The sequence below is a fragment of the Sminthopsis crassicaudata genome, chromosome 2 (assembly GCF_048593235.1).
Source record: "Sminthopsis crassicaudata isolate SCR6 chromosome 2, ASM4859323v1, whole genome shotgun sequence".
NCBI lineage: Eukaryota > Metazoa > Chordata > Mammalia > Dasyuromorphia > Dasyuridae > Sminthopsis > Sminthopsis crassicaudata.
The window spans coordinates 592,511,414-592,526,531 of NC_133618.1; the positions used below are offsets into that span (position 1 = coordinate 592,511,414).

The window sequence follows — 15,118 nt, forward strand, 5'->3', positions numbered from 1 at the left end:
CTATGAGTCAAAAGAAAAAGAAAGATGCTTCTTTTTTTCAAAGACCTGAGATGAAATTTCCACTACTTACATAATCGTCCAACTTAAAACATGAACAGAGAGGGTATGATTCAAGTAGCAAACACTATTACTAATAACTTCAACAATAAACTAAGAGTGTTGCAGGTCTATAGGACTTGTTCTTAGCAGATAGTTTGACAAGACTTCATTATTTTTTCTTACCTTTTAAATTTTATTTATTTTTATTTAAAACATGATTTGTTTTGATTAAAGAAAAAATACTATATCCTCATCATCATATAAGCAGTCTGCAATTAGGTGACAGCAGCTATCACCTGATGTTTTAAATAGATTTTGAATATATTTCATTAGACTTAGCGGAAAAAACACATATTAACAAACAGGGAAAGATTCTCTGTTTGACAAGAACTTTGGGGAAAACCAGAAAGCTATTTGGTAGAAATTAAATTTAGATCAGGTTTTTTATATCATATACTACCATAAGCTCAAAAATAAATAAATAAATAAATAAATAAATAAGCCAACATTAAAAAAAAAAAAAATGGGAAAGCAAGAAAAGAGAGGTAATTCACTTAGTCTTGGGAATGCATTTCAGTTGCAAGTCCCTTTGTAAGTATTGTGAATTTGAATGCTTTATGTACATGTAACTCAGGACCCAAGGGAAAGACAGCTCTCATCTTTAAGGATATGAGTATGAATATGGATATGTCTAATACCTGTACTTTTATTGTTGGATATAATGCATGTGTAAAAACACATCTATTTTAAAACAAACTATTTTAACCCCCTCCAGCAACTGCTTCGAGAAAGACAGCAGATGGCCAGCCGCCCCTTTGCTTCTGTTGACGTAGCAGTAGAAGTGGGAACTGAGCAGACCGACTTTCTACGAGGGACATTAGAGGTAGGAACAGTGGTGCTGAAAGGGGACTGTAATGATTTGCATATTTATATTGCTTCTCTCATCTACATCTGCTTCTGAAACCAAGCAGAGTCTGATTACCTCTACTTGACAAGACTCTGCTACATATGTTATGCCATTTTCAAGGCACAGAGTTTTAATAGCATGACATGAGCTGTGACAAAAGCCACTGGAGAATCTATTAGCTTAGGCTGGAGTGACAGTCTGATCACCTGGCTGCCTTTCATTGACAGATAGGAGCTGAAGGAATTTCAGACAAAGGTATGACAGAGTTAGGCAACAAACTTCATATCTTTGCTCCTTAGAGGACACATTGCCCCCTAGTTAATAGATCACATCTATCTTAATTAACAAAGTTTTCTGGAAAAAGAGGGCATGTGTTGTATTTTAATTATGTAGTTTCATTGTTTTAAGGAGTATAGAATATGGTGAATATTTTCATTTGTGGTTAATGACTGTGTTATTACATTTTTTATTGCAAATGCATAAATACTGTACAGTGAAATAGAAATCATTATATGCAAGTCATTGTGGTATCAGCATCGTGTAATAATGCATGAAATGGTTTATGAGCATGGGAACAAAAAGTGGAAGGGAAATTTACAAGCTGTGATTAATGATTAATCAAAGTATATTAATGCATTGTAATTAATTGCATTATATTATTCTTTATTTATGATTATTAAACATGGTTAATTTTTTAATTGGGGGTCTTGCCACAATAGACATATTTGATTTTTTTAGAATTTTTCCTGTCATTTGTTAAATTCCTGTTTTAATACTTTTAACACTGCCTTTCCTTAAGAAAATATGGTAACAAGGGAGACATTGTTTTAGAAACTTAAATTTTAGGAGATGTCAAAAATGAAAATAGAATTATAACTTTCTACATTTTTAAGCATAATTCTAATTCTAATTTTATTTTGATACTTTGAATATAAATCATTAAGTCAGCCCTAAGTCACATAGACCAATTTCTTGAAGAACATGTGAATTTTTCTTCTTTAGATTTATTCATTTTTCTGTTGCTAAAGATCTCATGTTAAAGATGATATGCTATGCCTTCATATGCTCTGCCCACCCCATAAGCTAGGAATAGATTGCAAAGTTTACAGTTGGACTGTCCTTCATTTAAGTGAGCAAAAATTGGGACATAATAGACAAAAAACTTATTTGGGAGGGGAAATTTATTTTACATAGGTTCATCACAAATTTTTTTAAATTTTAATTTATTTATTTTAATACATATTGCTTTATAAATCATGTTGGGAGAGAAAAATCAGAGCAAAGAGGAAAAACCATGGAAGATATTTTTTAAAAACAGAAAAAATAAGTGAACATAATATGTGTTGATTAACATTCAATTTCCATAGTTCTTTTTCTGGATGCAGATGGGATTTTCTATCCAAAGTCTATTGGGGTTGCTTTGAATCACTGAACCACTGAGAAGAACCAAATCTTTTATAGTTGATCATCGCACATTCTTGCTGTTATTGTGTACTGTGTATTCCTGGTTCTGCTTATTTCACCCAGCATCGGTTCCTGTAAATTTTTTCCAGGCATTTCTAAAATCAGCATGGTTATCATTTTTTATAGAACAATAATATTCTATTACCTTCATAAACCACAATTTATTCAGCCACTCCCCAATTGACTGGGAATCTACTCATTTTCCAATTCTTTGCCAATACAAAAAGAGCTACTACAAATATTTTTGCACATGTGTGTCATTTTCCCTCCATTATGATTTCCTTGGAATACAGATCTAGTAGTTGTACTGCTAGATCATAGGGTATTCCCAATTTGATAGCCCTTTGAGGCTATCCTCAAAGTTCCAGATTGCTCTCCAGAATGATTGGATCATTTCACAGTTCCACCAAAAAAGCATTACTGTCCCAGTTTTCCCACATCCCTTCTAACATTTATCATTATCTTTTCCTGTCATCTTAGCCAATATGATAGATATGAGTTGGTACTCAGAGTTATCACAAAATTTCTTAATCAATGGTGCTTAATAAATAGGATAAAACAAGCTTTGGGAATGCTATCCTTCTAATATAAATGTGGAAAAGTTTGATAAAAAGATCCCTAGCCATTGAGTTTAAAGTTGGAGTCATAATTTTGATATTTATAGCTGTGTGACCATGAACAAATCACAAGACTCATCTGAACCTCCGTTCCATCTGACAATAACACCTGCTCTATCTATGGTACAAAATTGATGTGACCTATACTTTAACATATTTAACATGTATTGGTCTACCTGCCATTTGGAGGGAGGATGGGGGGAAGGAGGGGAAAAATTGGGACAAAAGGTTTGGCAACTGTCAATGCTGAAAAATTACCCATGCATATATCCTGTAAATAAAAAGCTATAATAAAAAATAAAAACTGATAATCATAAATTGAAAAAAACCAAAATTGATGTGACATTACTTTTTAAATACAAAAGCACAAAATAATGCTCATGATAAGTGTTTGTGTAAATACATATGTAGAATTAGCATTAGCATAGATTTACAGATATGGAAATTAAGGTACAGAGAGGGAGTTATATTAAATCTCAATTCTACTACATCTTAGTCAAGTGCTTTGACCCTTTTCTCTTGTCAATATCATTATCAATATCAAGGTAACCAGAGTACATTAAAAAATAATATGGTAATATGTGAATGAGGGGAATAAGAAAGAGGAAAACAAAATTCAAAGAACCAGAGATTCAGACACAGAGTAATCAGTTCTGAATAACTTAATTTTCTTCTAATTCTCTTGTACCTTCCATACTAGAACCCTACCTGTGAAAGGGCAAAACAGAGGGGGAAAACTCTTAGGATGGAAACTGATAGCACACTTCAAGAAACTTTTCCCTGCTAGGAATCATGTTCCTCACCCTCTTGTTACTGCTATGATACATTATAAAATATACAATATTAAGATATTACTGTTAACTGCCCTACTCTCCAAACCTCAGAAAGGCATCATCTAGAGATAGGGTTGAAGAGGCAATAGCTCAAACTGTAGGAGAGCTCAGCTGTCTAACTATGAGCAGGCTCCCAATCCTTAGCCTATCAATAAAGCAAAACCTCCCAATCAGCAGGGCCCCCTGGACAGCAGCCTTTCACACTTAACTGTGATTGACTCCTTGATTGCTCCTGTTGTTTTCTGTATCCCACCCTTCTAACTTATTAACTGTCTCTAATGGCTCCAATTAATTCCTTCTCATAGTCAGTGACTCATCTTTCCCTTTGGAGGTCAAACTCATGAAATCTGCTTTTCAGTTATGAAACCAGACTGGTTATTTAATCTTTCCAGTGTCCAAACCAGTTTGTAAGTTGTAACTTCTCAAAATCAACCCAGACAAATGCAAATGATATGAGGGACCATAATATTCCGTGGCCTTAGTACCCTATTAATCCTTAGATACTCTATATTCATGTGAAGGGAAATTTGATCCACTCCTCTAAATATTCTGCCTCTTCTTATATTTTAAAAGAAAAATTTTATAACACATGGACTTTTATCAGTTTTTCATGTAATTTTTTTTTCTTTTTGCCTCTTTCAGCAACCAAATTGTTTATATACAAAGGGATTGGCATTTTACTTCCTTCACAAGCTGATGCTATTTTTTTGTTTCTTTATCTAAAATTTAATTCTCTGTTCCCTTTCAGCAAGCAAGTCATTTGTGTACAAAGGGCAATGGCTCATACTTTATAATACTGAAGAAAAATAATTTTTCTTCATAAAAGCAAATTTTTTTCAGAACACAGTGAATATAAAGAATGTATCTAAAATTAAAGTATATATACATACATATACACAAACACATGTATATATTCTAAACATATATATTTACATGTGAATATATGCATATGTGTATGTGTGTATAATTTAGAATAACTATTGTAGATTGTACTTTATACAAATCTAGTCATATTTGGACTTGATATTCCAACCAGTCTAGTAAAATATGTCAATGATCGTGAAAAAAACAGAATAGAGAAGACATGATTATTCATTGCACATGATGGAAGCTGGGAAAGGAGATGGTTGGTTTCAAATGGATGGGAAGGTCTTTTGCCAATAACAGAAGTAGTTAAGCCAAGAGGATTAGCATGTTTGGGGGGAGAAGGTGGGAGAGTGGAAAAGATATAAATTAACTTTGAAACATTTTGAATTTGAGATTTCTGGCAGGAAATTCATGTGAAGATAGATAACAGGAAGTAATTTCTAACTAGGCTCAGAGGTTTGGGAGTCAGAACAAGGCCAAAGATGAGTTTGAAGAGACATATGCATGGAGGTGATTGTTTTCTAAGCCTTTTTGTCATCTCTTGTAATCTGCCCATCATACTCAGTAAGTCAAATCAGATTTTATTATTTCTGTTTTTTTGGGGAAAAAAAACACAGATAAATCAAACCAGTCTCTCAAGACAGTAGAGTTAGTTAGAGAGCCTGGTCTAGAATCCTATATTTAGAACATGTAGGGACTCTTGAAATCATCATGTCTTTCCTCCTCATTTTACAGGTGGTTTAAGTGAGGTGCAAAAAAAGTTTATTATTTTCCTAAAGTCATATAAACAGTGTCAGAGCATAAATTAGTGTAAGGGCCCTTTAAATGGGCGGACACAGTGCATCGGGATTGAGGCCCAGAAGTAATTTCTGTGGATATTAGGACTGCCCTTGGGCGGGATCCTGGCCATATTGAGATAGTTTTGTAATGGGTGACTCTCTCGCTGATTGGCTGTGTGTGTGACCTCACAGGCCCTATATAAGCCCACTGCAGGCAGCAACCGCCCTCTTTAACCTCGTGCTGTTCACCTTGGCTCCTAGCCTGGGTGGCCAAGCCAAGATGGGTAGCCGAAAGAGGTAAGGATTTTGGTAGTGAACACATGGGTCTTCTGACCAGGTGTTCACTCGGGAACCAACAAGTCAGGGCATCAGTTAGGGCATTATGGGAGTAGGTATAATAAAGGCTTTTAAGATTACACGTGGCTGTTCTTGAGTGCGCTACCGGTTACTAAGCTATAGATTCAAGAGATTGTGGCCAGAGACCTTAGAAGGCCTCAGAGGAGGCGAGCCGGGTAGAGCTCACACTGCAAAGGACAGTGGTCAAAGGTGCTCTGGTGGGTCTAGGACAGAATAGTAATTGTAACTGCCAGGAGAGCACGTTACAAATTAGAATTCAATTTCTGTTTCCCAATTTAGCTCCCCCCACATTATAATTCAATATGTTTCATAGGACTGAGGCTTCCTAACTATTATGGGCTTTTGCCATTATTCTGTTCATGCCAACATGATACCATACTGAAATGGGGAGTCATTTTGTGGACCCCGTGTTTTCAAAAGCTCAAGATGTCTTCAACTCTAACCAGTTAAAAATTACTAGGACCCTCAGGCTTTACAATGCTGTAATGCTGTTGTCACTGTTAGGCAGTAGTCAATTAAAGTTCATGTAGTACTTTTTGATTGAAGTACTCAAACAGGCCTTGATGATTGTAAGTCTTCAGCAAGCACTTTCAATGGGAAAGTTATTGGCTATGCCTTAGTATCTTAGACAATGCCAGTGGATGTCACCATATCGTAAATTGCCATAAAGAAATCAGAGTGATTTACTCAACTGCAATAAACTCGGCACATGAGCTTTCTGTTATTTTTATATTTGAAGTTCATCTTAAAAGTCACTTTTACAATTTTCCCATCCTAATAATGTATTCTAACTTGCTTTAAAAGCTAACCTAGTTTAAACAGGGTTTATTTGGAGATTTAATTTAACTCATATAATGAGCAATTTTCAAAGCTGCAATTGCAGCATATTTTATTTTAACCAAAAGGAAAATGTATTCATGTCCTATTAACATTTCGTGTTGTTTCAATTCTCTCCCTCTTTCCCACCCCTCAAAGACAAATTTTAAAAATCTTTTTACCAGTTTTTTTTCATTTTAAATCTTTTTAGTGACAGCATGTTGCAAAGTGTGTGAGACCTTATTCTTGTCTTTTCACTTCTCTAAGTCTTACTTTTACTTCACACAAAATACTAAATAAATCCATAACTAATTAATCACAATATCCATTTCTATCTTCATCTGATCCCCCTCCCCTTTTTTTTCCTTTCACTTAGAAATTTTAGTTGCAGGAAAATATCTCAGGTTTGGAAGGAGGTTGATCAGGAGGAAGTGCCAATGAATAATGCATCCCCATCCTTGGACCAGAAAAGCTTCTCATTTGTATTCTACCTTTTCTTTGGTGTACCCAACAGCAGTAATTTTGATATCACATTGAGATCAATTGCCTAGTATATTAGGACAGTTCAACCTGGGCTGTTTTTATAAGAAACCTCTCTCCCAAGGTGACAGACAGATTGTTAATATCTTTGCCAGAGAAAGAAACCAACAGTTCTCCTGCTAAGAGTGTTATTGGCTTGGCTCCCAGAACAGCATGCACTGGGGTCTGCCACTATTGGCCACAATCTTTGTTCTCTCATTTTGTTTCTAGTCCATCATCCCCTTGGATTAATGGTTCTTATGACTAAATCAACTACCTGACCAGTGATGCCTTTTTCTAAGTTTCTTCCTTTTTTTAATTTTTGAAATAACAATAAAAGTTCTTTTTTGATTGTTCAGCAAAACTTTGACTTCATCTACTGGTATTACTACTAGGTATTAATCTTTTTGCTATCATGGACATCTTTGGAAGTCAAGAAAAACTAATCTACCCCTTCTCAAATTAATGTTTTAAAACACATAAAATTAAATACATAGGTTACAAAGAAAACTAATTATATTGAAATATTCTTGAAAAAATGTGTATCTATATATTAGTGTGGGTATGTGCATCTATATATGTAGTACATATATACATGTGTGTATGTATGGTTTATAGGCCCTAAGTAAAATAAAATCCCTATATTAGTACCTTAATATAATATTATAGATCAAATGAATATTCATACCAATTTGATTCTGGGAATTATTCAGACAAATAACAGATATATCTATTATAAAAAAATCACTAAACTGAAATTTAAAAAGCTACATGAAATAGAAGACGTGACCCTGCCCTCAAATAATTTGTACTCTGAGTTTATAAGATATTTATTCCTGAAAATTCTAATTATAGGAGTATAAGTTTATGACCAAGTACCAAATGATATTTGAGACAGATAGAAATACTATAGAAAATCAGAAGAGCAAAGGATGAAAGATCATGATTAATTTGGGATTTTGAAATAGATTAAGAAACATCTGTAACATTAACAGGACTAGGCCGCTCAAATGATATACTTTCTGTTTATATGTAAGCTTCATTTGAAAATAAATAAACTATTGGTAGTAAATGCATGACCAAAAAAAAAAAAAAAAAAGATGTGTAAAATGTGAACCTTTTGTTCTAATTTTTCCTCTTTCCTCCACCCCCAGATGGTAGGTTGACCAATACATTTTTTCTTTTTGAGGCTGGGGTTAAATGACTTGCTCAGGGTCACACAGCTAGGAAGTATTAAGTGTCTGAGACCAGATTTGAACTTGGGTCCTCCTGAATTCAGGGCTGGTGCTCTATCCACTGCACCACCTAGCTGCCCCTGACCAATACATGCTAAATATGTTAAAGTATAAATTAAATACAATATATGTATACATGTCCAAACAGTTGTTTTGCTGCACAAAAAGAATCGGACTTTGAAATAGTGTACAATCAGCCTGTGAAGGAAATAAAAAATGCAGGCGGACAAAAATAGAGGGATTGGGAATTCTATGTAGTGGTTCATAGTCATCTCCCAGAGTTCTTTTGCTGGGTGTAGCTGGTTCAGTTCATTACTGCTCTATTGGAACTGATTTGGTTCATCTCATTGTTGAAAATGGCCACATCCATCAGAATTGATCATCATGTAGTATTGTTGAAGTATATAATGATCTCTTGGCCCTTCTCATTTCACTCAGCATCAGTTCGTGTAAGTCTCTCCAAGTCTTTCTGAAATCATCTTGTTGGTCATTTCTTACAGAACAATAATATTCCATAACATTCATATACCACAATTTATTCAGCCAATCTTCAACTGATGGGCATCCATGTAGTTTCCAGTTTCTGGCCACTACAAGGAGGGCTGCCACAAACATTCTTGCACATACAGGTCCCTTTCCTTTCTTTAAGATCTCTTTGGGATATAAACCTAATAATAACATTGCTGGGTTAAAGGGTATGCATAGTTTGATAACTTTTTGAGCATAGTTCCAAACTGATCTCCAGAATGGTTGGTTGGATGTATTCACAATTCTACCAACAATGTATCAGTTTCCTACATCCCCTCCAACATTGCGCATTATCTTTCCCTGTCATTTTAGCCAATCTGACAGGTGTGTAGTGGTATCTCAGAGTTGTCTTAATTTGCATTTCTCTGATTAATAATGACTTAGAGCATCTTTTCATATGACTAGTTATAGTTTCCATTTCTTCATCTGAGAATTGTCTGTTCATATCCTTTGACCATTTATCAATTGGAAATTGATTTGATTTCTTATAAATTAGAGTCAATCCTCTATATATTTTGGAAATGAGGCCTTTATCGGAACCTTTGACTGTAAAAATATTTTCCCAGTTTATTGTTTCCCTTCTAATCTTATCTGTATTAGTTTTGTTTGTACAAAAACTTTTCAATTTGATATAATCAAAGTTTTCTATTTTGTGATCAATAATGATCTCTAGTTCTTCTTTGGATATAAATTCATTCCTCTTCCACAGGTCTGTGTCTCTTTTCTCTTTAATCAGTTCTCTATATAACCACTAAAATAATCTTTCTAAAGCACTTAGACCATGTCATTTTTTTGCTCAAAAAAAAAAAAAAACAAAAAAAAAACAAATGCACTACTTCCCTGTTGCCTTTAGCATAAAATACAAACTCCCTGGCTTTGCCCTGAAATCTTTTCATTCTGTTTCTTACCTACCTTTTCTGGCTTATACCATATTACCTTCCACTCATACTAGCCTATTTGCTCTTCCTTGATCTCCAGATTCTATCCTTTTCCTCTGTGTCTTTCCACAAGCTTTCTCTTTCCTCACTTTTAATTTTAGGAATCCAAAGCTTTCTTGAAAATTCAATTTACATGTCATAAGATTCCTAAGGGAAGATTTTCATGATCCAATTAATTATTAATTATGTCTACCTAAAAAAGTCTTATATATTCATATGTTACAACCTTCCCCCAGAGAAAAGGAATTTCTTTCATGTAAAAACAATTTTTCATTTTTTGTTTTTGTATATCCAACACAGTGCTTTACATGTAATAGGTACTTAGTAAATGCTTATGAATTTGATTTAGATTGGATTGGAAAGCTTCCATTATTAAAAAAAATTATATCTCCTAACTGATCTGTTAGGGTGGAATGAATCAATCATCATATTTATTAAGAACTTATGAAATGTAGACATTGCTGGAGATGCTGGGAACATGAATACCAAAAGGAAACAATCCCCAATTTCAATGCATTGAAAGGGACAAAGTGGACTATGGGAATATGTTTCCTTTTCTGTTCATCAGCTCTGATGAGTTGATTATTTCACAACTAAGTAAGTTCATGACTGCTCTGTCTGATAAAACAAATACATGGGGATGTTTCCAATCTTTAGGGACTGTTCCATGCAACATCTCTTAAATTGCTTATTGCTAATGCCATGTACTTGGAAGAAGGAATAAATTTTTTTTTTGTTTCTTTCATCTGAAAAGTTCTCATTTAGGCACTAGCCCACTTTATGTGGGCCCTAGTACCATCATGTAGTAGTTGAGAAGAAGGACTGGTATAGGCAGTTCCATTGTAAGAAAAACTTCCTCTTCCAAGGTACATAGAAAACTTCACCATAGGTCTTAAATTCTTAAGCAGTTGCCTAGAGCAGAATTGTGGAATATGACACCCACAGGCCAAATGCTGACCATATCATTAATTGGAACTTAAAGCAAAATAAAATGGAGTAGTAAATATATGTGGGTAGGTATGAGATTACATATGTATTTAAGCATATGTGTATGAAAATAATATATACATATATGTATACATATATTTATGCATATAAAATTATTTAACAAAATAAAAATATCATAAAACATAGATAATATCACATTTTAAAAAACAATTCCACATATTACCCAGTCTTCCTTATGTTTTAGTGTCTCCCTTTGTATTTGGGGTGAGAAACAGAACACTGAGAGCTTACTTGCCTGGTATCACCCAGCTGATACATGCTTAGATTCAGAATTTCCTGGCTCTAAAGATATTTCTCTATCTACTGGACCACCAGTAGTAAATTCGTGGCCTATAGAGTAAAGTCTGAATCAGATTAAAATGTAAGTGATAAATGTTTGACAAAATAAATAAAATGGAGATAATATTAATTTGAGGTTTTCTAAGTTTATATGAGGCCCATAGGGGGCAATCCCACTTTTCTCCAAAGATATAGTGGGTGTAGTGAAACAACTGCCATTACATACAAAAAAAGAGTTAGAACTGGAAGGAATCTTAGATGACATCTAGGCCTTTTTTCATTTTACATGTGAGAGGAGTTGAGGCTAGAAGAAATTATGTGATTTTCCCAAGTTTCCCAATATCACAAAAGAATTGAGTAGCAAAATAGAAATTCAAACATAGGTGTCCAGAATCCAACTCTATTTTTTGTTTGTTTGTTTGTTTGTTTGTTTTTGTTGATACAACTGAAGTTAAGTGACTTGCCCAGGGTCATACAGCTAGGAAGTATTAAATGACTGAGGCCAGATTTAAAAACTCAGGTCCTCCTGATTTCAGGGCTGGTGCTCTAATCCACTGCACCACCTAGCTGCCCCTGAATCCAACTCTTAACTATAATTTCAAAGTGCAGGGCAACCTCATACTAGTTCCCAGAATATTATATTCTCAATGTTTGGTCTATCTCAGAAAATGTTTATGATTAATCTTTAAAATCTTAATATTGTAATAATTCATTTTCTATATCTCTAATAATAGCTAAGAAGTTACCTAGATTTAAGGTAAATTTGGTTATTTTAAAACATTTTGACTGGTGTTTTCACATGGCTTGATTTAATAAATGAGTGGCCAACATCTCAGAGTTCTTGTTATCCATATTTTTGGATGCCCCAAACTCTAAATTATAAACATTTCCCCTTACCCTGGAAATTCTGAGAGTTGCAAGGACCCCAATGTCTCAATCACCTTCAGATTTTTGCAACTCTGCAAAAATTACTTTCGGATATCATTTTATTTTCCAAAGTCCTTTTGTACTTTCAAAGATGCTCTATGAAGACAGTATTGTTTCAGCAGAGGAATGAACATTATCTTTAACTTATCACTGTAGATGGACAGGTAAGATGGCTAAGGGTTATCAGAATGATTTTTGGGGGTCACTAATAATATATATCTAAGTTTTATTTCCAAGCCAGTTTTTCACATGGCAATCCTTTTGAAGTGAGAAAATACTCAGAGATAGTCTAGTTAAAACCCTTGATTTTATAGATGAGGAGATAAGTATAACATAATGGAAAAAGAACTAAATTTGGACTCAAGGCTTGGGTATAAGTCCAGACAGATTTTTAGTGAGATTTAATTGTCAAGATCATTCATCTATTAAATAAAGCTGGGTAGTATGTTATGTCATCCTTACGACACAACACTGTTTAGAAATACTGTGCATTTTTTTCAAATGTAGTAAATGTCTTAATATGTGATCAAAACTCTCAGAATTGTAAAACATATTCTAGAAAATTAAGATTTCTCAATTTTTAAATATGTTTCATTTAACATCATTTTTAGAGCTTAAAACAAAATATACCTATCGAACAATATACATACTGAATTCACAAAATGAATATGTTGAATCTTGGAATACTAATTGGCTCTTATTTAGAATTATTAGAGTGGCTTTCCTACTTCTCTAAGACTATTTAGCCCATATGGTTTTCAAATAGCTTGCTAAGAAATGTAGGATTAATAAAATGAACAGAATCACCAAGGAATAACATGCTTGATTGGACCAATTAGGTTAGATTAAGGAAAGGTGTTTTACCAGCATCAGTATGGTATGAATGCAGCTTATTAATTAAATTAATGTATTGTGCTTATTTCTAAATTAATGGAATTGGAATGAATAATCCAATTATTTTCAAGCACAAGAAAATTTCTGTGCCTAAATTTTAAAATAAATGACATTGTAAATGTCCTAGGTTTACTAGAATTAATGAGTAAAATTCTGCCAACATCTCATTTCATTAGATAATTGCAGGATTCACTGAATGCATAGCTAAAGATATATGCATAAATGTATACATATATGCATTTAACTTTAGTAAGGTTTTATAAGTTAGAAATATAAACATAGATTTGGTCCTCACTTGATTGTTATAAATTTATGTTTTTTAAAGTTTTAAAAACTATTTAAATTGAATACTATAGCTAATGGAAAATGTTAAAATAGAATGAATGAAGAAAATGTGAGAATTAACATCTCTCCATCTTCTCAGAGTAAGCAAGTAATATTTGCATGTCAAGTCTCATATCTTGATAACCCTTAGCCATCTTACCTATCCATTGACAGTGAGAAGTTAAAGATCATGTTCATTTCTCTGCTGAAACAATGCTGTCTTTATAGAGCATCTTTGAAAGTACAAAATGAGTTTGTAAGGTAAGACCATCATTCCATTGTTAGAAAGTAATAAATGTAATTTAGCAGCTTTTGCTGGCAGCATTGCCAGCTCTAGGTGGACAAAGCCTAAATCTCTCTCTTTTTTTTTTCTCCTCAGATAAAAGAAATAATTTGTTGAGTTGGGAAAAGTACTCAATAGTGTAGATAGAATTTGTCTATATCAGCCAAAAAAAATACTAGGTTGCACCCCAATGTAGTAGCTTCTGAATTACCTATGTACATTTTGGCATTAATCCTTTTTGTATTCTCATTCAATGTTTGAGTGAAAATTAATTATTGAATATTTGACATTGAAACATAATGAAAATTAATATTGACAAGATTGGTAAGTGATTCTTCCATTACTTAATCTTGTAATACTTTACACTCCTTGGTTACATTCATCATATTCTACTCAATATTATTCTTCTCTGGGCAGCGAGATAGCACAATATTTACAGTGATAGACCTGGAGTCAGAAAAAATCATCTCAAGTCCAAGCTTAACTTCAAACACTTACTAACTATTTTATTCAGGGCAAATCACTTAGCTGAGTTTGTTTCAGTTTCTTCATCTGTAAAATGAGCTAGAGAAAGAAATGGCAAACCTTGATGGTATCTTTGCCAAGAAAACCACAAACAAGAGTTGGACTTGGCTGAAAAACAACCAAACAACAGCAAATTATACTTATCTGTATTATATGCGTTATTTCCTCAGCTAGATTGCAAGTGCCAAAAGGCAGGGTCTGTGTCAAATAATTTTGTATTACCCTTAGTTTTTAAAACAATGCCTTACCCATAATTGGAACTTAATAAATATTTGATGAATGAATAATGAATAAAAATTTAAACTTCACATTCTTTGAAATCAAAGCCAACATTGATTATTTTCCTATTTCCTTGTTGCTTTTTGCATGGTATATAGACTAATCATACTATTTACTAAGGGGTACATAATCTGCTAAAACATCATTTATATTTGAATCATTCATCAATACATAGTTCTCATCTCTGTCATGTCAATATGGCAGTTTCTGTTTTGTGTCATTTGACTTCCATGTCATATTTAAAGAATAACTAATTGGACTTGTGATTCTCCAATTTTTAAATATGTGTTAGTCAGCTAGGTCCCCATTAATGCAGATAGTGAAACCTGTGAAGGCTTTTGAACTCTTACTATTTGAAGTTATAATTATGCAAAATATGTTAATTTGTTCCAGCTCAGTAGAAATATGGTATAATCATATCAAGTTTAATCCCTCAGTGGAATTAACTGGCTTCAAGAATGCAGCAGAATGCTGTGCCATCAAATATACATCTTAAAATGTTCGATTAGATATAGTGGGAATTACAAACAAAGGAATATCTGCTAAATTTTAGAAAGAAAGCAATAGGTGTAATCCTCTTGACCAGTAAATATTTGCAAATGACCCAATATTTTTCCTAGAGGAATATTTCTACCCATTGGACATATGTGTCTCAAAGGGTATTTCTTTTTTTTTATGCTCTTTCTCTTAGTTATTTCAT

General features: G+C 33.4%; 1 protein-coding gene across 3 annotated transcripts in view; it reads left to right on the plus strand.

Moving 5' to 3' along the window:
- The window catches only part of ATRNL1 (attractin like 1), a 1,155,405-nt gene that overhangs the window by 869,764 nt on the left and 270,523 nt on the right, over positions 1 to 15,118 (plus strand). For all 3 annotated transcript variants that reach the window (XM_074295693.1, XM_074295689.1, XM_074295690.1), the window contains one exon: positions 815 to 922. In XM_074295693.1, coding sequence (XP_074151794.1) covers positions 815 to 922 — 108 coding nt within the window. The remainder of the gene's footprint in view (positions 1 to 814; positions 923 to 15,118) is intronic.